Source organism: Bufo bufo, chromosome 3 (assembly GCF_905171765.1).
Source record: "Bufo bufo chromosome 3, aBufBuf1.1, whole genome shotgun sequence".
Classification (NCBI taxonomy): Eukaryota; Metazoa; Chordata; class Amphibia; order Anura; family Bufonidae; genus Bufo; species Bufo bufo.
Window position 1 is genome coordinate 566,201,688 of NC_053391.1, and position 25,241 is coordinate 566,226,928.

General features: G+C 45.3%; 1 protein-coding gene across 2 annotated transcripts in view; it reads left to right on the forward strand.

Moving 5' to 3' along the window:
* Positions 1–111: 111 nt before the first annotated feature.
* The window catches only part of LOC120996008 (transmembrane protein 198), a 35,087-nt gene continuing 9,957 nt past the window's right edge, over positions 112–25,241 (forward strand). For both annotated transcript variants that reach the window (XM_040425603.1, XM_040425604.1), the window contains exons 1-2: positions 112–397; positions 24,417–24,656. In XM_040425603.1, the coding sequence (XP_040281537.1) occupies positions 24,467–24,656 (190 nt within the window). In that variant the 5' untranslated portion in view covers positions 112–397; positions 24,417–24,466. The remainder of the gene's footprint in view (positions 398–24,416; positions 24,657–25,241) is intronic.

Genomic DNA, 25,241 nt, shown 5'->3' on the forward strand with positions numbered 1-25,241 from the left:
CTACGCAGAACACCAAACAATTCCTGACGTCCCCCTCTCGGCCTCTAGAATGGTGCGGTCGTGATCGGTGACGTCACCTTTCAGCTGTTCTGAGGAGAAAGGCTTGGAGTGAGTTTGATTGTGGTCACAGACAGCGGGACATGGCTGGTGTGAGGGCTGCGGAGGTGGCGGTGCAGCCGGCCGCTACACCAAGCTGCTGAGCGGTTATTCCCGGAGCGGCGCCCCGCGGCCATTTACCACAGTCTCTCATGATGAAGCGGCTGCAACATTGAAAAGTTACAACCAACTGTCCGGCAGCATCCCCCCGCCCCCTCCCTCTCAAGGATCGCTGGCTGCTGGCGGAGGAAGTGACAACTTTCTGCCTGGAGATCATCTTCCCCTGGTCTGCAGTGATCTGGTAGGAATCCCTGGATTACTGTTAACCCTTTCTGTGTTTACCGATCTTCAGTGGTCCTGCTGCAGGCCTGGGGGAGATTTATGCAAAGTGGATTAGTTGTCCATAGCAACCAATTAGGTTCCAGCTTTCATCGTTTCGAGGCAGTTGTTAACATGAAAGCTGCAACTTGATTGGCTGCTCTGCTTTTCCCTCCTGGCAGCTTTGATAATGAGGTGGCATTGGGCTGGTGGCTGAAGTTGTGGGAAATCTGTGTTTATAATGATTTCTAAAAAGATGTTACTGATATGCCTGTAACTTTGGAGGGGGCACTCTTTCACGCATCCATTGACTTTAATGTGTGTATTCACACATCACTGGTTTTCTATGGTATGTGGTGACACTACAGAAGCCTGCCCTATCTTTGTCTGTGATTATACATCATGCACATTATCGTTTACTGACGCCACCCGTGTTTGGTTCGTGGTTTTCACAGATAGATGCTCTGGAAATTAATTTTCAGCCTAGCGGTGTCCATGGAGTACGGATGTCACATGGAGAGTAAAAAACAGACACACATGTACCAAACGCGGATCCTTCATGGGTGTCTTCACAGATGTCATTACGGACATGGACGTGAGGAAGAGGGCTTAGGCTGGGTTCACATCTCCGTTTCATTTTTCGTTCTTCTGATCCATCAGAAGAACAGAAAAAAAAAAACTGGTCCTGTGCATCAATTATGCACAGTTGGCATCCGTTTGAAATTGTTAAGGTGAATAGGACAAGGGATTAAAAAGATCCCAGGTTATAGCCCCATAAAGCCTCATTCACACGTCCGTGGAACACGGACCGTAAGATACCGGCCTGGATTCCTGCTGAGTGCAGAAGCGCACGGCGTCAATGGTTGCTATGACGCCGTGTGCTTCGTGCCGCCGCTGCTGTACAGTAATTCACTCGTATAGATAATACCAGTGTATTACTGTACAGCAGCGGGCGCACGGCGTCATAGCAACCAATGACGCCGTGCACTCCTGCAGGAATTCAGGCCGGTATCTCACGGTCCGTGTTCCACGGACGTGTGCATGAGGCTTAAGGGGGCTAATAGTTATAAAAAAATAATAATAAACAATAGAAAAAATGAGCATATTAGGTATCACCGCATCCAAAAAAGTCTGAACTATCAAAATATATCTCCTATGTGGTGAATGCCGTAACAGAAAGGGAAAAAAAAGTTTTTTTTCGAGTGGTATTGAATGGTATATCGCAATACTTTTTTATGGTATCGAAATCGAATCAAAATTTTGGTATCGTGAGAACCCTAACAGCTACACTGTGACTATCTCTCTATTGACAGGCTCAGGCTACACCTCAGATCAGACCCCCCCCACCCCTCAGATCAGGCCCCCATCAGACCTCAGATCAGACATTTAAAATAAATTAAAAAAAATAAACTTGCCACTCCAGCTCTGGATGGCGCTGCCTCTTGGCAAATTCACTTACCCTCCTTGGTCGTCTTCCTGCCGTGCTGTACTGTGACCTGACAGCGTCGGGTCATAGTTCCCGTCTACTGTACGTGTCAGGAAGAAGACCAGGGAAGGTGAGTACAGCTAGCAATGCGCTGTTCTTACCTTCCTGTGCCTCCCGCATGCTAATATCATTAGCATTTTCTGGCAGGGGGCCTGGGGCCACATGAAATGGTCCCGCAGGCCCACCCCTGGGCTACACGGTGACGTGTCTCAGAAAAGGGAAATCTTGTGCATGCTTCAGCGATGGTACAATCAGCGCATGAACAGTTGTTTAACCTCAAGTTGGGGACATCACATTAACTGTTCATATGCCGCAGAGGCTTCGCCTCATCCTGCGAAGTCCCTCCCCTTTTCTCACCTCCTTTTAAAAAGTGCAAAAAGCAGATATGGTGTGCACCGTAATTTGCAACTTTTTTACGCCATAAAAGCCTTCTAATATCCTCCCATTTTGCTTGTCCAGTGGGAATAGACTATGAGGCCACAGACGTCAGCGCATTTTGTGCCACACAAGTGATTCAGATCAGTAATGTTCACACCAGGGCGTTGCCCAAGTGCAGGACGGGCATCACCTGGGCCAAACACTGATGCATCATAGTCAATGGGCCAGTCCACGTGTGTGGTTTTCTGCATGGACCATCAGTCTGTGCAGAGAAAATCCCAGTATGCACCATTTTGATCTAGTTTCCCCACAAGGCTCATACACTCTAGTGACCCCTCTCCGTCCAGTCGGTGATGCACAGATGTGGTGGCGTGTCTCTCCTTTGCCTGCGTGCGCTTTGCATAGTTGCAAATGTTGAAGGATGCTCATCTGAATGTACTTTGCATGGACTGAGGCAGAGCCGCAGCCTTCTCAGAAGGGACATTTGCCTGTGTTCGTAGTGTGTTTATTTGGCATGGAATTGGGGGTACCATCTCTTCTCGGGGCGACCGCCTTAATCGATGTGAGGAGACTTGCAGGCCGTACATGCTCCTCTGGAATTCTTTGGCATGGAAGGCGTTCCTCTCCTCTGCGGAAATCTAGCTACTCCACATGATACTCTATATGGCCTGTTGGTCCTGCTATACACAGATCTGGGGTCTACGAGACCCCAGGGATGTGGATTGACATTTTAAAGAGAATCTGTCTCTATTTTGTACCCTTGCGATATAATCCTCTAGAGCAGTGGTCTCCAACCTTTGCCGCAAGAGACCACGTTCTAGTCAGCAGAGACTGTTGGCCGTCATACGATGGAGATGACACTACTGCTGGTTGTGTTTTTCTGTTCCTAGAAGGGTAGGTTCACACAGAGACTTTTGGAGGATATTTTGAGGCAGGATTTTCAGCTACAGCCAGAAGAGCATCCAGCAGGAGGAAGAAGTCCTTCCATTATATTTCCGATTCCCTTTGAATCCACTTCTAGCTGTGGTTGAAAATCTGTCTGAAAACCTCCTTCAAAAAACTCTTAACAGAACAGAATAACGGGGATATGAGTGCAGATGTGAATCCAGCGTTGGGCCTCATTCACATTTCCATGTCCTTTGGCGTCCGTGTTTTATCCATTAAGACCCTTGTTTGGTTCGTGTGTCTGTTCTTTGCCCTCCGTGTGTCAGTCCATGGACACTGCTCAGCTGAAAATGAATGTCCAGAGCATCTCCTACCAATGGTCCGAGAAAAACAGACCAAACACGGATGACATCTGTTTTTTCATTCCATAGACTGTAATGGGTGTGTTTGGTCCGCATCGCAGACCAAAGTAGAGCAGTATTTTTTTTTTTACTGACCCACGGTTAGTTAAAAAAAATATACTGATGTGTGAACAGACACATTAAAGTCAATGGGTATGTCCGTGGAAAATGCGGACAGCACACGTTGGTGAAAATCGGAAATGTGAACGAGGCCTTAGAGACCACTGCTCTATAGGTTGCCTTTTTATTAGCAGTTTGGCACCCATACAGTGTCATTGTTTGTCGGGGGCACACCCCATGTTTACACAGGGCGATGTGCCGCCTGCAAATGACTATTTTATGTGCAGCCTAAATGATTTCTCACCCGACAAACGAGCTATTGCGGATTTGTAGGGCGATCAGTGGCACATGTACATGGGACAGTTATTGGGATACAAATGTTTGTAGGACTGTTCTTTCCTGATAATTGACCCAATGAAGGGCTTCTGTGTCACCAGTTTCATAACAGGCTGACCTTAAAGGGAACCTGTCACCGGGATTTTATGTATAGAGCTGAGGACATGGGTTGCTAGATGGCCTCTAGCACATCCGCAATACCCAGTCCACATAGCTCTGTGTGCTTTTATTGTCTCAAAAAAACGATTTGATACATATGCAATTTAACCTGAGATGAGTCCTGTCCCTCACTCGTCTCACGTACAGGACTCATCTCAGGTTCATTTGCATATGTATCAAATCGTTTTTTTTTACACAATAAAAGCACACAGAGCTATGGGGACTGGGTATTGCGGATGTGCTAGCGGCCATCTAGCAACCCATGTCCTCAGCTCTATACACAAAATCCTGGTGACAGGTTCCCTTTAAGCCTGTGCGCTGGTCAGCACAATGGATCTGTCTTGGTCCCATTTTGATACATGGCCGCATTTCGGTGAAAAAATAATTTTTAATATGTGCTTTGGGGGGCGTTGCTGTTACTCCTACAGGCTGCGTTCTCTTCTGTACTGCACCTGCGTCGGTCACTGAACCGCACGGAGCAGCACAGGACTGGCCAGGCATGATGTCATTCACAGTGCCTGGTCCTGTCAATCAAAGTGCAAGTGGCGTGGCAACAGCAGAGAGAACATGGGCTCTAGGAGTAATGGAAACGCCCGGTTGCATATATTAAAACTTTTTTTTTTTTTTTTTTTTGTCACCGAAATGAGGCCACATCGGGTTGGGACCAAGACAGACCAATTCTGCTGACCGCTGCCTAGGTCTAAGGTCTGCCTGTTCTAATGCTATGAAACTGCTGACACAAGCCCTTTAAAGATGCTTTCCCACAAAATGTTTGTTTTATTTCTCTGACCTTTTTAGAAAGGTACACGATGTTAATTGTAAAGTAAAAGTAATTTTCTTTCCGGTGGCTGTATTTGTGAGTTATAACCTCCCCTTCTGATCCTCAGCCGTGTCATGTCATCAGCACTCTGATCTCCAACTGACACAGGACGTCAGTCATTTCTCTGTTCATTTCTAAGAGACTGACATCGAGGCTCCCATAGGAATACATAGTCACATGACACAGATGAGGATCAGAACGGAGGTTATAAATACATTTAGAAATAAGAAAATTACCTTCACTTCATATACCTTTGTAAGAGGTCAGAGAATAAAATATTTAGTGGGAGTGCTTCTTTAATAGGGCTACAAGCAGGCATGTCATCAGTGCCTTCAAACATACAGTACGACAGTCGCTGCCCACTATGATCAGGTTCTCTGAGATTTAAATTTTTATTTTATTTTTTTAGCCTTTTTACTTTTGTATAGTTATATGAAAATCCCAATATGTGTGAACTTCAAGTGATTTTATTAAATTATTTTTTTTTTTTTTATGCTTTTATGGGAATAAGCCAACTATATCCACTAAGGGTAGGAACAGAACCCCAGCCATTGGCTGCATGATTTTGCAGGTTAAACCTAGGCATAACCTTCAAAATGATGCAGCCATTAGCCCGAGTGGGTGGGCAGTATTTTGGCTGAATGCGGTTGCTATGTTTGTCCGTACTCTAAATGTCTGTGTTTAGCCCCAGTTTACGGGTCCTGTCTAAAATTGCTTTCTTAGATAATCTGTCACCACATACCTCAGTATTAAACCAAGTGCATTGTTGGATTCCTTCTGTTGTCTGTGACTCTGTTGTAGAGAAATCATAATATTTTTTTTTATGTGTGAGATGTTTGGTGCAACGAGAGCATCATCGTTGCACTTTGTTGCTGATCTGCGAGGGTCCCGGGTGTTGGACCCACACTGATCAGATGCTGATGATCTAAGTTTAAAAAAACTGCAGAACCCTTTAAATGTTTGGGGATAACCCCTTTAAGGATACTGGATTGTCTGAAACAGGTAGACCTGCTGCTGACAGCATATTTAAATAATTTTTTTTATTTTTAATTATAATTAAGGCTCCATTCACGTCCGCAGAATGGGTCCGCATCCGTTCCGCAAATTGGGGCAGGAATGGATGTGGACAGCACACAGTGTGCTGTCCGCATCCGCATTTCCGGAGCGCGCAGCTTCCGGTCCGCTGCTCCGGGAAAAAAATAGAACATGTACTATTCTTGTCCACAATTGTGGACAAGAATAGGCATTTCTATAGTGGGTATGGGGGTGCTGTCCGGGTGTATTGCGGATACACTACGGACGTGTGAATGGACCCGAATACCGGTGCTTGATATTTTTTCTGCATGACCTATAACGTTGAACATGTGTCTGATCTGCAGGCAGCATGTTATAGAGCAGGAGGAGCTGAGCAGATTTATGTATGGGGAAAGATTCAATATAACTTATCATTTATTCATGTAAATCTCTGCTCTTTCTATACTTAGGAGTCCAGTGGGTGATCCTATTCAGCAACTGACGTTCTCTATAGGAGTGTGCATACATAAGTAGCTGTCACTTGCTGAGTAGGACCGCCCACTGGACTCCTAAGCATAGAAGGAGCAGAGAGCTGAATGAATGAAATACAAGTTTTACTGTATCTTTTCCTATAAAACTATATAACCATCTGCTCAGCTCCTCCTGCTCTATCGCATGCTGCCTGCAGCTCAGACACAGTGTTCAATATGACAGGTTCCCTTTTAATTATGCGTCCCAAAACCATATTAAAAATAAATTTATTTTTAACATTATATATGTAGCCAGTGAAAGAGTTACGTGTGACTGGGGTGTTGGGATCACTCCATTCTTTGTAAACCATAGAAGGGTATATAGCATGATGGTTATATATGTAGTAATAAACCCTCGTACTATACATGGTGGATTTTTTTTTATTTGTTCTATTCATTAAGTGAAATGTGACTGATGGGACGTCCTTCTGTACCAGTCGGAGTATACAAATCCTTTTTTTGGAGTTGTGTAACCCCGGTAGTGCTCTGCCTAGTGAATGAGGTTAAGTCCTTTGGCATCCTAAGAGTATCAGGGGACCCTGTCCCACCTGGCACACTAATGTGTTTCCCATGTCGGGCTGGTAATTTTTTGGCCATGGAATCACTGTGTCATGCCAGACTTGGTTTTGGCTGCCTCTGTTCCCCATGTTAGCGTGGGAATGGCAGCAGCTGGTGTGGAGGCCTGGCTTTTCATAGTGAAGACTCGCATTACTCCGTCCTGTCTGAACTCCACATTACTGACAAACTGCGACGCCACTTCTGCATTGCTTTCATACCTGGAACTTATGTCTCCTAATCCAGAGACCCTTCTCCACTTGAGCCGTCTGTGGGTGCACGCGGCCAGGGTGGGATTTTATAGCTGATTGCTTGTCCACATTGGCGACGTGACAATGTCATTCACCCTCGCCACTCTTTCCTGTCAAAGTTTGCTGCACCCACTACTTTCCAGCGTATCGGTTTCCTTCAGAAATCCTCCTGCATGACCTCCCACACATACAGTTTTACTTCTGAGCCCCTTGAAGCCCACGCTGTAATGCATTGAGGGGCTCGATAGATATTTGAGCTCTGGCTTCCAAGGATTCCTGGAATACGTTGGTAGGCCATGGAAAGTGACCTCAGATACTTCTGCAGAGCCAATGATTGCCTTCAGCCCACAATGCAGCATTTGTTAATAATGGACCTTTATGCTGGGTAGCACATGGTTATTAGTATGGGGCACGGTCTAATTTTCCAATAAACAGCAGTATGTTATGGTTTAGGGAGGTTTAGGCAACAGGGAATTGCTTTAATCCTCAATATTTTACTATCCTTGGGGTTTGATGTACAATTTTACTTTTATTTTGCATAAGATAAAAAAAAAACTGAAAAAAGGAGTCCATACATCTTCAATTACTGTCCGCTGAACACTTTTTTTTTTTCCGCCAACAGATGTTCTTTACGACTGGTTCGGCCAAGCATGCATGTGTTCTCAATGGTAAGAGAAGGGAGCCTCTGGTCTTTACACTACGCATCGTCTCCAGTTGAGCACTGGCCTAGTGTGGTTACAAGCACTCGCTCCATTCAAGTGACTTCTGAGACGAAGTGCATGGTAGTGAACGGTGAGCAGCCTTCCCTTCAAACAGCTGATCGGCCCCGGTGTAGAGGTCTCCTGACCTTCGTGAGGGCGCTGTGCTGGGAACATGGCCGCTGTAGGAGAGTCCCATCTTTCAGAAGCCTCCATTCACTTACACTGGGGATGGACAGGGAAACTAGCGCATGCGCAGTAGGACCCCATTATAACTGAATGTAGGTCTCTGATGGGTAGAATACTCCAGCAGCGACCATGTTCCAAGGGCATCACTGGCACGAAGGTTGGGGGACCTCAATGTAACCATCAGTAATTCATATTAAACTTTCAGACATCAGCGCCGATAGTTTAGTAATGCTTATTACTAGCTGCATGCTTGCGCTGTTACCAGCAGATGGGAAGCTAGTATTATAAATTGGTCAGCCCATTTAAGGCCCATGCAAACAACCGTGATCAGCCCGGGAGTACAGTGCAATAGCCCTGCGATCAGATAGACTGTATCATAAATTACTATGATGCAGTCAGTTTGGTCCAGGAGATGCTGCCAACACATGGACTATGTTTCCCAGGCAGATCATGATTAAACAAATCGGACCTCGGCGCCAATAGTTGAATAATGCTTATTACTAGCTGCATGCATTTGTTCTTACCAGCACATGTGCAGCTAGTCATATAAACTGGCCATAGGGTCCGGCTGCACTGTGGCGACACAACAGTCAGGAAAAAAATAAAAAATTCTGCAACTGTCGTGTCACTATCGCAGCATGTTGCATTGCTACACTATTAACTATCATTACCAAAACCGTAGAGCAACATTGCTGCAATATAAAGGTTTCGAGACACGTCACCGTGGAGCTCTACCACTTTTCCAGACCCTTAGGCCTCTTTCACACAGGCGTGGCGTGTGAGGGCCGGATAGTATGTGGGTGCGTCGCGGGAAAATGCGTGAGTGCAAAGCGTTTTAATGCGTTTGGCACGCATGTGAGAAAAATAGGCATGTTTGGTACCCAGACCCGAACCCCTCATCCACTTGTTCGCGAAGCCCGGATCGTCTTCTTCTTTGACCTGGGAGGAAAAGGACCTTTGGTGACGTTACTGCGCTCATCACATGGTCTATCACCATGTGGATGAGGTGAGTTTAATTTTTACATTTTTGTTTTGTTTAGTTTTTTTTGTTTTTAACCCCTCCATCCCTAATTTACTTAACATTCTGTATTAAGAATGCTATTATTTTCCCTTTATAACCATATTAAAAGGGAAAATAATAAAGATCGGGTCCCTATCCCGATCGTCACCTAGCAACCATGCGTGAAAATCGCACCGCATCCGCACTTGCTTGCGGATGCGGTGCGATTTTCACGCAGCCCCATTCACTTCTATGGAGCCTGCGTTGCGTGAAAAATGCACAATATAGAGCATGCTGCAATTTTCACGCAACGCATAAGTGATGTGTGAAAATCACCGCTCATGTGAACAGCCCCATAGAAATGAATGGGTCCGGATTCAGTGCGGGTGCAATGCGTTCAACTCACGCATTGCACCCGCGCGGATAACTCACCCGTGTGAAAGAGGCCTTAGGCCTCTTGCACACGGCCGTTGTGCTCCTGTGGCTGTATTGCGGGCCACATACGGCGGTTACGCAATACACTGGGCAGCGGCCGTGTGGATTCCGCATCACAGATGTGGACCCAGTCACTTAAATGGGTCTGCAAATCCGGAGTTGCGGTGCGGAATGGAAGCATGGAACAGAATCCCACGAAAGCACTACGGAGTGTTTTATGTGGCGTTACGATCCGGGCTTCCGTTCCACAAAAAAGTTGAACTTGTTCTATCTTTTTGCGGAACGGACGGATCACAGACCCATTCAAGTTGAATGGGTCTAGATCCATCCCGGCCGCAGCACGGATGTTGCCCGTTCATTGGGGACCGTAAATTGCTGTCCCCAATGAACGGAACCACAACGGTCGTGTGCAAGAGGCCTTAGTCTCACAAACAAACATCTCGCTTTGCTTTACTGTAAACAGACTTGTAACAGACGGAGGATTTCTGTCCATCAAATAAGTGCAAAAATGAAAATACTGTCCTCTTGTAAGGCATGGTACAATTCAGTAGTAGGGTTAGCTCCGCAGCAGACGGACTCTGACTTATCAAACTGGTTTTGACTTTATTTTGGAGTAAATTGTGACTTGTTTTATACTTCTAAAGGCTCGTGCACACTAGCATCTGTACCCGTCCTGCGGACCACAAATAGCAATACACCATTTGTGTATGTGGACCCATTGACTTGAATAGGTCCGCGATCCTCAAGAGATGGTCCACACTGCAAAAAAATAGGACATGTTCTATGTATTTTTTTTTTTTTTTTTTTTTGAGGTGCAGAGGCATGGATTGAAATTCCACGGAAGTGCTTCATAGTGCTTCCAATCTCATGCCTCTGTCCTGCTCCATATCTTGAGGATTGCGGACCCATTCAGGTCAATGGGTTTTGCGGTCCGCAATATGGGCATGGGTGGCCTACAGTTGTGTGCATGGGCCCTAAGGCTAAGTTCACACTTCAGTTATTGTGAGCCAAAACCAGTAGTGAAACCTACTCACAGATAAGGTATAATGGAAAGATCTGCTCCTGTTCTGTGTTTTTGAGCCACACCTGGTTTTGGCTCACAATGGAAATAACTGACCAAATTACTGAAGTGTGATCTCGGCCTAAGACAAATGTATCAATAGTCTGTAACAGATCAAAGTTAAAAGGGTTGTCCCACAAAAAATATTCTACAGTTTTCAAACCAGCAACTGGATTCTTTTGTAATTGTATGTAGTTAATAATTTAGCATAGCCACTGAGTTATTCAGTAAAATGTATCTGTATATCGCCACCTGCTGCTGTTGTTTTTTTTTTGTTTTTTTTTCTTTCTTTGACTGGCTCACTGAGAAGGCCGCACATGCTCCGTTTCATTCTTCCACTGCCTCCTGAGCTGTGATGGGGAGAGCATGGACACGCCCCCTTAGCTATGATGGGGAGAGCATGGACACGCCCCCTTAGCTATGATGGGGAGAGCATGGACACGCCCCCTTAGCTATGATGGGGAGAGCATGGACACGCCCCCTTAGCTATGATGGGGAGAGCATGGACACGCCCCCTGAGCTCCAGCAGAAAAGACACTCCCCTTGAGCTTCCAGCTTGATATAAATCTAGCAGAGCAATGAATGTGGAGATCTCCCTCTCTGCTTTGATTGACAAGGCCGGGCAGTGGCAATTTGAGGATGTTTGATGGAATTTGAGGTACAGCTCCTGGAGCTCTTCCACACCAAACAGGTGAACAACCACTAGATTACTAGAACAGGATAGGACCTTCCCCAAACTGTTGCTACAAAGTTGGAAACACTGGTTACTGCCACTCCGTTCCCAGTCACCCAGCTCGGCCACTTCACTTTGTGATGCCAAACACAGCCGCTATACAATGTATGGTACGGTGCTGTGCTTGCTAAGCATGAAGACGACCGTGGCGCTCACAAGAGCACCGCTGCTTTGTCAAACAGCTGACTGCTGGGGGTCCTGGGTGTCAGACCCCCACCAATCAGATACCGATGACCTGATGATGGGTCATCAGTATTAAAATCCCAGAAAAGCCCTTTAAGTCTAAGTTAACTGCCTCCATACCATTTTGCTTCCTCTACCAAATGATAGCTTAGCCAATATGCATTCCAGTAGGTAGTATTCTCTGACTCTCCACCAAACCCAAGTAGGAGATGTGATCCATCAGTCCACAGAACATATCTTCTCTGCTTCAGAGTCCAGCGGTGGAGCACTTGACACTTGGCATTACACATGGTAGGCTTATGTGCAGCTGCTCAACCACGGAGCCATTTTCATGAAGCTTGGTACTGTAATGAGTGATGCAGATAAAATGAGCATTTTCTGTGTGCCACCTGCTTCAGCACTTGGCAGCTCCAGTCGGTGATGGTTTACGTTGTGCCTCAGCTGCTTCCATTTCAGAAAATAAAGCCCTTGCAGTTGGCTGGGGGTAAACCATCTTGCCTAGTATTCTATGACATGCCATGTTTAAGGTCTCCCAGCTCTTCAGTATGACCCATTCGTCTATTGCAAGTGCATGACTGTGTGCATGACGTTATGCAGCTGTTTGCAATAGAAGTGGCTGAAACAGCTGACCGTAATAATTTTATATATATATATATATATATATATATATATATATATATAATTTAGCTACATCATTTTAGCTATATTGTGTAAGTGATAAAATATATCTTCAAAGTTTCTTAAAGAAGAGTTAAGCGTTACTTAAAGGGAATCTGTCAGCAGATTTTTACCTATGACACTGGCTGACCTGTTACATGTGCACTTGGCAGCTGAAGACATCTGTGTTGGTCCCATGTTCATATGTGCCCGCATTGCTGAGAAAAATGACGTTTTAATATATGCAAATGAGCCTCTAGGAGCAACGGGGGCGTTACCATTACACCTAGAGGCTCTGGTCTCTCTGCAACTGCTGCACCCTCTGTACTTTGATTGACAGGGCCAGGCATTATGATGTTTTCTCTGGCTGGTCCTGTCAAAGTGCTGAGGGTGCTGCAGTTGCAGAGAGAGCTGAGCCTGTAGGTGTAATGGTAATGCACCCATTGCTCCTAGAGGCTCATTTGCACATATAGAAAACATCATTTTTCTCAGCAATGCGGACATGTATGAACATGGGACCAACACAGATGTCTTCAGCTGCCAAGCGCACATGTACCAGGTCAGCCAGTGTCATAGGTACAAACCTGCAGACAGATAGGGCATCTAATATATACATACTCCGATCTATTCTAAAAATTTGCAATTAAGGGTTTATGTGACCTTTTAGAGGGGGTTGTCTCACTTCAGCAAATAGCATTATGTAGAGAAAGTTAATACAAGGCACTTACTAATGTATTGTATTGTGGTTGTCCATATCGCTTCCTTTGCTGGCTTGATTCAATTTTTCCATCCCATTATACACTGCTTGTTTCCATGGTTACAACCACCCTGCAATCCAACAGTGGTGACCGTGCTTGCACACTATAGGGGAAAGCATTGGCCTAAGTGCGTTCCCATGGTCCCAGCCACCAGAGAGGCCGTCACTTTTTTTCTGTAGCATGCAAGCACGACCACTGCTGCCGGATTACAGGGTGGTCCTAACCATAAAAACGAGCAGTGTATAATGTGATGGAAAAATTTGAATCCAGCAAAGGAGGCAATATGGATAGTAACAATACATTAATAAGTGGCTTGTATTCACTTTCGCTACATGATAAATGTCACTTACTGAATTTTGACCAGTTCCGACTCCTATTGGACTTTCACATGTGTCTCAGTGGATATCCTTCTTACTTCCATTCCATACATGACTAACGGAAATTTTAGGAAAGGATATAGGCTAAGTAAGCAGTGGAGACCGGACAAGACCTGCTCCATCCACCTCATCATGCTCGTAATGGAGAGGACCAGAAGGTCTGCTTAATCTGTGAGCCACAGGTGGGTCCACGTACAGTGAATGGTCCTCACCATAGTGTACGAGGACTACGAGTGATCACGCCATGTCCCTATGCTGGCACTAATGTTTCCACTTACTTCAGACCTGTTCAGCACATTTTAATGAAGCAAATCTCGGGTGTTGCTGGTTTCCTGTGCACGTTGTCTTTCTTGCTCAGTAAAGAAGGGAGCTGGGGAGGAAAAGTGACAACTGCTCGGAGTGTATTTCTAGCGCAGGAACTTGGTTGTCGAACTATCGCTATCCACTACAATACGGCACGTGGTCGGAGGTTCCCTGTACAAGTGCTTGCCTTTTCTTCTTTACCAGCTGGTTTGTTCTGAAGTTCATCTGGGCAGAATTCTGCACGCTGATTAACATATCAATGTAAATCACTAAATTAACTAACAGCAGGTCTATGAAACGGTTAAACGTACTAAACAGCAGCAGATTGTGAGACGAGACAAGTATGCCCGGGGGAACAGATGCTGCCATTGGCTAGTCACAATTTAAAAGATGCGGGTGTTCCAGCCAGTCCTGAGCAGCGCTGCCTCCCATCACAGTGATGGCTGACCGGCCGGTATGATGGGGTTAACTGTCAGAGCTCTCCGTGTGAATAGCTAATGAGTCTGCACAATTCTGACATTCAGCCAGGGCTAGCAGGTCAGAGCCGAGCACTTGTAGGCGGACTGAAGCGAAGAGTTGGGGTTCTGGGCGGACAGCAGAGAGGGGGAGTAAAGGCGGACGAGGGGCACACAATAGCCCTCTCTCTGTTCTTCTGGATTGTAAGGGGTGAGTGTGACACGGTTATGAATAAGTCTGTTCTCAGGCGGTGAGACGTCATCTGGCCTCCATTATTCTTCCATGTCTTTCCAACTTTCGGAGGGTTGTTTTGCCTCCCTCTCAGTATTATACTGTATATTATCATACTGCGAGTCATGTGCTCCTCACTGTATGCCACTGATGTCACAAGTCACCAGGAGGTGTCTGTATTTGGGATAGACGGCTGGGGGTGTACTCGTTCAATACACTATTTATAAACCCTAAGGGTCCAGTCACCCGTCCGTGGTGTATGCCGGCCGGCACCCCCATAGAAATGCCTATTCTTGTCCGCAATTGCGGACAAGAATAGGACATGCTCTAGATTTTTCCGGAGCTGCGGACCGGAAGATCGGGGCCGCGCTCCGGAAATGCGGATGCGGAAAGCACATAGGGCCAGATTTATCATTAGCTCAAGTCAGAATAATGGAGTGATAAAGTCAAAAAAAATTGCGCAATCACTAAAAAACTGTGCAAAAAATGTGCAACTTTTTTTGGCTCTGTGCTATGCTCGCTAGTTTTCTGAAAGTGGGCGTGTTTTCTATGTAAATGAATCTCTAGACAGATTTACTATTGCGAATATTTAAAAAGTCGCAAAAAAAGCGCAATTTCACTCCAGTGAGGACCATGCTTATCTTATGAGACTTTTTAATAGAACATGCGACTTTTTCGTAAAGATGTGCGACTTTTGTAAAGCTGCTTACTGACGGTTAAACTACTACCGTCAACCCACATTTATTACAGTCTTAAAGGGCCGATCATAAAACTGACTTTAGCCATATGTGAAAGTGGAGTGCGCTGTCAGAGTAATGATAAATCTGGCCCATAGTGTGCTCTCCGCTTCCATTCAGTCCCCATAGAGAATGAATGGGTCCGCACAATTGCGGAACGGGTGCGGACAACACTTGCGGACGTGTGAATGGAGCCTAAAGGATGGCTAGTCATGCCTTGATGTGGGCACCACATCCCTAAAGCCTCATTCACATGTCAGTGATTTCCATCAGTGATTGTGTGCCAAAACCAGGACTGGAGCCTCCACAGACATGAGGGATAATAAAAAGATCTGCACCTGCTCTGTGTTTAAAACCACACCTGGTTTTGGCTCAAAATTACTGACCAAACACTGACGTGTGAATGAGGCATAGGGCTAGTTTTACACTAGTGTTCAGGAGGTACGACAGAGAACAGCCTGCTGGGACACTCTGGATCCAGCATTGCTGGAAGCTACATAAATTCCATCCAGCCCCATTAACAGCAGTATTTATCTGGCCGATTCTCGGCATGATTGCCGGGTTGCGGCCAGATCTCCGCCATCACGTAGCTTCCAGTAAAGCCTCTTGCACACGAACAGATTTTCATCCCGTGTCCGTTTTGTTTTGTTTTTTGCGGCCCGTATACGGAACCATTCATTTCAATAGGTCCGCACAAAAAAAAAATGAAGGTACTCGTGTGCATTCTGTTAACGTATTTCCGATCCGCAAAAAAATAGACCATGTCCTATTATTGTCCGCGTTACGGACAAGGATAGTACTGTTCTATTAGGAGACAGCTGTCCCGTTCTGCAAATTACAGAATGCAGACGGATGTCATCAGTATTTTTTTTGCAGACCTTGCAGACCTTACGGTGTGGAAGAGGCCTAATGCTGGATCCAGAAAGAATCAGCAGGCTGGTTCCTGCCAGAACAGCCTACCGGATCTTCCGAACACTAGTGTGAAACTAGCCTAGTAGGAGTACTATTCAGTACTTGGGGTAACATCCTCCTGGGGGAGCTTTAATGGCAACCATTTTTGCATTTAGTAGCAGCAAAGTGGATGAGGTTTTAACTAATCTCATCCACATGACTGAGAGGTTGACCTTTTAAATCCACAGCATGTCCATTTATGTTGCAGAATTTCACTGTGAATTTCAGCCTTTGCAGTTCATAGGCTGAAGGCAAAACTGCTAAATAAAAATCTGCATACAAATCAGTGCCAGTTATAAAGTGGTATAGAATTGTAGGGTCACAGTTTTTAATTTTTATTTTCGCAGATATTCTTTTCTTCAGGTGTGAATACCATCTTATACAACGATCCTAATAAAGATTGATGTCTGTCAATAAAGCTCCCAGACATGTAAGATTTTGATCAAGCACAATGTGGCCGATCAGTCATCCAATACATAGTTTTTATTAATAACTCCCTGGGACTCGTGCAAAGTGACATGAAATTTTACAACTTCACAGTTAAAAATTTTTGCAGACGTGAGTCTGCCATAAGCCTTTGTAAACTATAGCGTTAAAGGGGTTATTCAACCCCCAAAATGCCCCCCTCCCCCCAAATGCATGAGCCCCTCACACAGATTGTACTTGCCTCGCTCCCCGGCACCCGCATCGCTTCTGATGCCGGCATGGCCGCCGCTGCATCTCCCCGTCGCGCAGATCAAGACATCCGGTGATGGGGGGGCAGCCAATAGCAGGCCGCGGCGGGAACGAGTCTCCCTAGCGTCACCCGCATCTGAGTTCCATTCGTGTTATCGATATTTCTCATGCATTGAGGGAGGCAGAGCTTGACATGAACTTTACTATGGCAGGCCGGGGGTTCTTCAGAAGGTCCCAACCTGCAATCTTGTTACGGGGCAGCTGTTCGGTCATCAGGAGCGTTGCGTTAATGACCTTTCGGATGTCATGCTTGTAATTGACCACGGCATCTGAGGAGTTAAAAATCTGTGTTGGGAGTCGTCTCCGATCATGGACTCTGCCTCCTGTGTCTACGGGGTAAAACAGTGGGCAGCCGCTATCAAAATGGCTGGGTCAGTTAAAGAAAGTGACCCAGCGTTTTGTTTAGAGCATCCGTCACTAGTTAGGGCTGCAAAAAAATGGTATAAACAAGTCTGACTAAACCCTCAAACTGGTGTTAAAATTGAGAATTTAGCCAATATATCCTTATATGAAAGACATATCTGAGCCCGAGCCCCCCTAAGGTATATCAAGTAGCTCGGCACCTAATGCTAACCTACCTGTGCCGTGTGGGCGAATTACAGGAGCTTAAGGTCCGACTCACAGCAAACTCCCAGTTACCTCCAGCATGTGGCCATGCTTGCAATGGGAGGAGGCTGTGAGTCCCACCCAAGACAGACTGATAAGACCCAGGCCTCACAGGTGCACCTAAATGTTGCCTGTAGATGAAAATCGGGCACATTTAAATATGGAGTTTATATACCTCCAAGCAGATCTATATACAAACTACCAAAAAATGGCGTGGTGTCAAAAGGCAGGAAGTGCTCACCCCACATGCAGTGGTGCATCTATACCCAGGGGAGCAGATCCTGCACTTGTGGCCCGTTGCTAATGGCAAACCCCAGCAAAAATGCATACAGTGGAGGATGCCCGCAGCGTACCACAAAAAGACATCCTACACATGATAGAAAAATGTGTGGATGTAAATAGCTATATATGAAATAAACATTAATCAGGAAGGTGTACTACTGTGGATGCAAACGAACAAGTCGGACTAAACCCTCAAACTGGTGTTTAAAATTGAGAATTTAGCCAATATATCCTTATATGCAGGACATATCTGAGCCAGAGCACCGCGCCGAGGTATCTCAAGTAGCTCGGGACCTAACGCTAACCTACCTGTGCCGTATGGGCAATACCAGGAGCCAGTGGGTGAATTACAGGAGCGTAAGGTCCAACTCGCAGCAAACTCCCAGTTACCTCCAGCATGCAGCCATGCTTGCAATGGGAGGATCGCCCATGCTGGGGATTGCCATTAGCAACGGGCCACAAGTGCATGATCTGCCACCCTGGGCATAGATGCACAACTGCATGTGGGGTTGAGCACTTCCTGCCTTTTGACACCAAGCCATTTTTTGTAGTCTACAAAAAAATGGTGACTGATTCCCTGTAAGGAGTTACAGCTTTTTGGCTCATTTACAGTTCCATCCCAGATATGGCCGATGTCCAGATACCCCACAATTGAGATGTTTTAATAACCAGGTGAATGAAAAATTCCCATAGTAGCAAAGCCTCATCATCAAAATAAGGCTTCTTGGGTATCAGTCCTGTCCTCACAGCAAGAGTACAGTGTATGTTGTAAGCCAAGAAATATCCAATTTTATCTGCATCTTCATCATTAACGGTTCGTTCTTGGTTATCAAAGGGCTGAATTCTCTATATTGGTTGCACCACACCCTCAATTTGACCCATATAAACGCAAAGTTGTGCCTTTTACTGTGGGCACAGATTTCTCAGAACAGGTAAAAAGCGTGCTCATCTGTGGCCTAGTGAAGGCTTCATCTGTGTTCTCATCAGCAGTTTTGTTTGCACCTCCAGTACCAGATGTTTTCGAGGAGAACACGATACTTTCCATGCGGAGAGAGCCTGAATAGACTTGTCATTTTTCCCACTGTACAGATTGTCTTCCTACTGCTTAACTGCTGGAGATTTTGGACTGGAACACAATATATTACATACTGATTGTGTGTTGGGACAATGATAATGCAATGAGTTTAGACTGTAAGATGTCTCCTATTTTCTGCAAAGAAAAAGGTTGAATATGTATAAACTTACACTGTGTCTGCTCACCTGAAAATATCGCCTCCGAGAAATCCTTAAATTACACAGTTCACAGCTCGATCCATCATCTGTATGTACACAGGATATTCAATATCACAGTATATAATGTCACCGTCAACATTGTGGAAAGCACTAAAGGCATTTGGTAAAATTATAAAGCTGAGGCGAAGGGTTCAGCTTGGGTGGGCCCCCTAAGTTTGTTTAGAACTGCAGAGGCACGTCTCTGTGTTCAGTAGGTTTTGCTCCACCCAGGCCCTAGCACTAAAGACACATTTGTTTGGACATTATATTCAGTGCTATCAAACATACAGGAGAATACAGTAACACAACTGTTAAATCCAGTGACTACTCCTCTGATTAGATGTTTTCTTTCCTCATCTTCTTCATTTGGACCAGACAGCCATGATGACCTATTTGAGCCACATCTCTGTCTATGCCTGCTGTGCTCCCCATGCTCCCAAATACTATACTGCAGAAATAGGGATATATGGAATAGCCCCCCTCTCCTTCCAAAGTAACAGTACTCCCAAAAGTCCCACCGATAGTAATAATTCTCTCCAAGTGTGACCTCTTTTGTAAGAGTACCCCTGATAGCGGCAGTGTTCCCATAGAATGCCCCATTAGTAGTAGTGCCCAATAATAATGCCCCCATAGTAGAAATTTATTTTCCCCAAAGTGCCCCCAGTAGATATAATTCCTCCATAGTGCATACAGTAGTTATAATACCCCTATAGTGTTCATTAAATATAATGCCTCACTTTAGTGGTCCAGTAGCTACAATGCCACCTGTAATTATAATGGGACATTAGAGTCCCCAGTAGTTAAATACCTTCTATAATGCCACTAGTAATCATGTCCTCTATAGTGCCCCCAGTAGTTGCCATGCACTCCTCCTAAAATGACCCCAGTTTTTATAATGCTCAGTTATAAAGCCCCATATAGAGGTCCCAGTATTTATTATACCCCCACAGTGCCCCTAGTACATGGAATTTCCCATATAGTGGCACAATACTTAGGATTCCCCCCTGTAGTGTCCCAGTACTTATAACCCCCCACCCCCGTAGTGTTCCTAACAGTTATAACGCCCCCCAAAGTGATAAAAAAATAAATAAAAAAATACTCGCCTGATTCCCTCTCTATGCAGCTACAGGCGTCTTTTGGGCACTATCTCAATTGCCTGCATTATTGGTGCATGCGGTGCATTATGACGTAATTGAGTGCCGCCTATGCCATTCTACTGCCACATAGGCTTTAGGCATATACTATTCTGGCAGATGCCTCTGTCGCACATTCTTGCAAAAAAAAAAAATGGACGAGATACCCCTGCATTCAGAATTCAAAATGCCAGCATTCATCTGATGGACCCCATAGCGAATGGGGTCAGTCGAGTGCTGGCAGTGTCCGGTATATGCTGGATCCAGTGGTTCCTGAATTCTGTTCCTGTGTCGAACAGAATACTGGAATTGTGGCGCAAATGTGCATGTAACCTGACACGTCATTGAGAATTGAAGCAGGAGTGTGGACTCTGCACGCAAGAGCTTACAACCTAAGAGGAAATGAGTTATGCAAGTAATACAGCTTTTATCCTTAATCTTACCGGATTTTGCTTAAAAGGCAGCATGGTGGCTCAGTGGTTGGCACAGGTGGCTTGCAGCGCTGGGATCCTGGGTTAGAATCCATGCACCTGTATGGAGTTTGTATGCTCTTCCCATGTTTGCGTGAATTTCCTCTGGGTACTCTGGTTTCCTCCCCACTCCCAAAAAACACCAATATAGCCACTGACTTCCCAGGCAGTTGTCTGATCGAACAGTCACCCATCTACCATTAGGCAGGAACCACACATGTATTTTCTGTGACAGTCCTTGATGCAGTTTTTTGAGCCGATGTCAGGAGAGGATCCAGTAAGAAGTCAAAGTACTAATATAGAGCAATTTAGCTAATATAGTGCTATAATCATATTATTATTATTTTTTTTTTTTAATAGTTGTAACTTTTTTCCAATCTGAACTTCAGATGAGAAAAAAATTACAACTATTAGAGGATTATAGCACTGTATTAGCTAAATTGCTCTATATTCGTTTTTTTTTTTTTCGAATATTTGCTATATATTCTTGTTTTAGAATATTACGAATATTCGAAAAAACAAAGTTATAGCAATATAGCGAATATTTGAAAAACACGAATATAGAGCAATTTAGCTAATATAGTGCTATAATCTTTGTCTAATAGTTGTAAGTATAAAAATTCGCATTACGAAAATTCGCAAACACTACTCCTAAAGTCAAATATACTGCAGCCTTCTCATTGGCCCACAAGCTAGAAGCAAGGAGGGATCATGTGTACTGAAAAAAAATCGAATATTCGAAATTACAAATATATATCACTATATTCGAAATATTTGCGAATTTTCGAAGTACCTATATTTGCGATAAAAATTCGAATATTCGTGATCAACACTCGTTAAATGTGTATTTGCCACAGATTCCACCCTCCTGCACCGCAGCTCAATTTACGTTGCAAATGTTTTTTCTGCAGCATGTGGATGAGATTTCTCATCCATTTGGCTGGCATTGTAAAATGCTGCAGATTTACCAATTAACCAACGGAAAGACTAAGGGCTGTTTCACACGAGCGAGTCCATTGCGGGAATCGCGCTCAGTGTGTGAGTGTGATCCTCCGCTCTGGACTTGCAGGCGCGCACGGCATTATCATGATTTATAATGCGATGTGTCTCTGCTTGACCTTTATTTCTACAGCTTTATGTCACTATGATTCTGTGGAAAAAAGGCCATGCAGAGACACATAGCATTATAAATCATGATAATGCCGTGCGCTTCTGCAATCCAGAGCGGAGGATCACACTCGCACACGGAGCGTGATTCCCGCATTGGACTCGCTCTTGTAAAACGGCCCTAATACTACTTTTTGTATCCGCTCCTGTTTGCCATATTAAGCTGCATGCATGGCCTCCCCTCCATCCACAGAGGCCACGGCACCAAGCAGGATATGGCATTGGAGGACCCCATTCTGGTAATAGTTCACATGTGGCAGATTTATTTTCCATGGCCTGTAGATCGAGTGTAGCTTGCTTTTTTCTGTGCAGGTTTCTACCACCACGTGTGGATGGAATTTTCTAATCGGCAGCAGATCCTTAGCCCGTGAATTCACTCTTTGGCAGATAGGCTCACCTTGTGCTACTGTATGTTCCTCTAAGACAGCACCTGATATGTATGGTTCCTTAGGAAATCTGAGGCACACAGAAATGCAGCGGGGCCAGCTCCATACAGATCTAATGAAGCGTGAGGTTTTTTTTTTTTTTCTCTGGATTGAGTTCCGCCCTGACCTGATCGATCACCTGTGAATAGTCCCATACTAGCACCACTGATTTAGTGCTGAGCAGTGTCCTATGGTCTACTCGGTGCTGGTACTTTGTGACCATGACCAGGTGAGGAAGTCATGAATGTTCGGAGGATACTATTCGCTGGCTGGTCCCCTGCACCGTGTATCTTCTAGCTACGGTCTTGATGTTCCTCATTTTGCTAGATCATGTATGCGTTCTTGAGTCGGGCACTAGGATGATGTATTAAATGTGGTTTCTGATTATTTTTATTTTGCACTTTTTTATGATATATTTTTCTTTTTTTTTTCTTCTGAGGTTTTATATTTTCCCTTTGGTGGATAAGGTGAAAGCAGCGATACACATACGCTTGCCCTGGGTTGCAGGCGTACTACTCTCTCAAGGGCATGTATACGATTTCAGAGCGGTCTCATGTTTCGTGCTGGGGGGGAAAGCCCACCAGTTCTGTGTGTTCAACAGATGTTGGGTTAGGAAGGGCTCACAAATGGTTGGGATTCCCAGCTGTTACCTTGTTCTCCTGTTTCATGTCTAGAACACAGACATGGACCTCTGAGCGTCCACAGGGTGTGTTTCCTGCAGATGGAGATTCCTGCTGTGTGACCCAGTAACATGCATCCACATTTGATGCTTTTATATGGAAAGAATGTGAGACGTGTGGAAGTCCTCTCTTCCATTTCTTCTTTCCGTAGGCTGGGTTCACATCTGCGCTGTGAGCTCTGCCAGTTGGTACCGCCGGAGGAACAGACTGCCGAAGTTCACCGTATCAAGCATAGCTGGATATACTACCATGCACTGCCGGGTCTCCATTCTCGGTAATGGGACTCAGACGCTTTCTGGCATATATGCCAGCTTTCGGAGAGACAAAAAACGCTGCGTGTAGTATTATTTTTGTCTAGCCAGAAGTCGGCATGTACGCCGGATACAGTGAATTCTGGCAGTCAAAGCGCCGATGTGAGACATACTTTCTGATGAAGTGGTAGCCAGCGGGGCATCTACCTGTGGTTACCAGTTTTCAGTAAAATGTTTTGCGACGCACTATTAGTGCTACATAATCTTGGTCCTGTGAAATGAGTCACAGTATGAACATGGGTGATAAAGGCCTAAATCTGACCAATGAGTTTGTCTGTTTATGCACGACCAATCTGCACCATATTTGGCACACAGGTACATCAGGTGTCGGGGAAAGTTTTAGACCTGGTCTCGGCTCTTTGGGACATACCGTTCCTGAGATTCCCCAAAAAATGCAAATATGGCACATCACATGACCTGCATTAGCTAATAGAAACCTGCAGGTCTTTCACTCATATCCCAACTGCCATACACATGTTCACATGTCCCTTATCAGCCAATAGAAGCTTGCAGGCCCTTAGTCTCGACATACACACAGTTTTACACCAGGTTTCCATAACAACCCAGCCATTTTTCTTCACTGCTGTAGGTCACCTTTAAAGGGGCAGGGCGCTGTGGAGGACACTGTAAGGGTGCGAAGTGCTGTGGAGGCTGCTGTGGAGGTCTCCGTTAAGGGGGGAGGCTGCTGGAAATCACTGTTAAGGAGACTGGGTACTGTGGAGGTCACTAATAAAGTGTTGACCGCTGTGGAGGTCACTGGTAAAGGGTCAGGTGCTGTGGAGGTCACTGAGGCAGAGGGGTACTGTGGAAGTCACTGTAAGGCTCCATTCAGACGTCCGTAACTTGTTTTGCGGATCCGCAAAACACTGACAGCGGCAATGTGTGTTCCGCATTTTGCGGACCGCACATTGCCGGCACTAATAGAATATGCCTATTCTTGTACGCAATTGCGGACAAGAATAGGACATGTTCTATTTTTTTTCAGGAACGGAATTTCGGACCCTGAAGTGCGGGTCCGCAATTCCGTATCCGGGCAGCACATCGTGCTGCACCATAGAAATGAATGGGTCCGCAATTCCGTTCCGCAAAATGCGGAACGAAATTGCGGACGTGTGAATGGGGCCTTAAAGGGGCTGGATGAAATGAAATATACCTGTGCGAAGCCGGGTCCTTCTGCTAGTACTGTGTATATAAAGACTAAATACTAACTTCACACTTCACTGCTTCTACTAATTCTTAAAAGTGGATATGTGACAACTATCTGTTTCCATCTTGCAGGCTGGTCCTTAATGGACACCCTCACCTAGGCTTGAGCATCTCATTCCGCAATGGCATTTGACTCGTCATTTTTTGTCCTGCCGGGCGTCTCTCAGCACTTCAATATTCAGACTGTTGACACCGGGCAAGAAGATTCTTTTGAGGACTTATGTAGTCTGGAAAACGGCCGGCATTATGATGTGGTTCCCACTGTGGTCTGTTCCTTATGCTGCCTCTTTGGACTTGTATATATATTTTTTGGTAAGTAAAATGTCTTGATTAGATTTTGAAGGGGTTTACCTTGCCTCTGATATTAATGACCTTTCCTCAGGATAGTCATTAGTATCCAGTTGGTGAGGGTCCGACACCCTGTTACCCCCACCAGTCAGATATTCACTGCACCCTCCGGTGCTGGTACTGGCACTTTAAATAGAGCAGGAAGCACAGGTCTATTCAAAGTGTAGTGGCCATGCTGGGTTGTTGGAGCTCACCTACCATTGAAGCGAATGTGAGCTGAGCTGCAGTAACCAGACACTGCCACTACACTTTGACTGGAGCTATTTCCAGAACCGGAGGCCGCAGGGAACAGCTGATTGGTGGGAGTGCAGGGTGTCAGACTTGCCGATTGGACATTAATGACCTATCCTGAGACTACATTATCAATATCAGGAGCCTGCAACACACCTTTAATTTGATGCAAACACACTATGGGAACCTTCTGACCGGACCCTGATGTCAGATATAAAAGGAAAGACCAATCAAACATGTCTAATCCATTTTTCCACAGGGACAAGCGGCTGTCAAAGGGTTGCTGTTGAAATAACATGCATGCTCAGTCATATGATG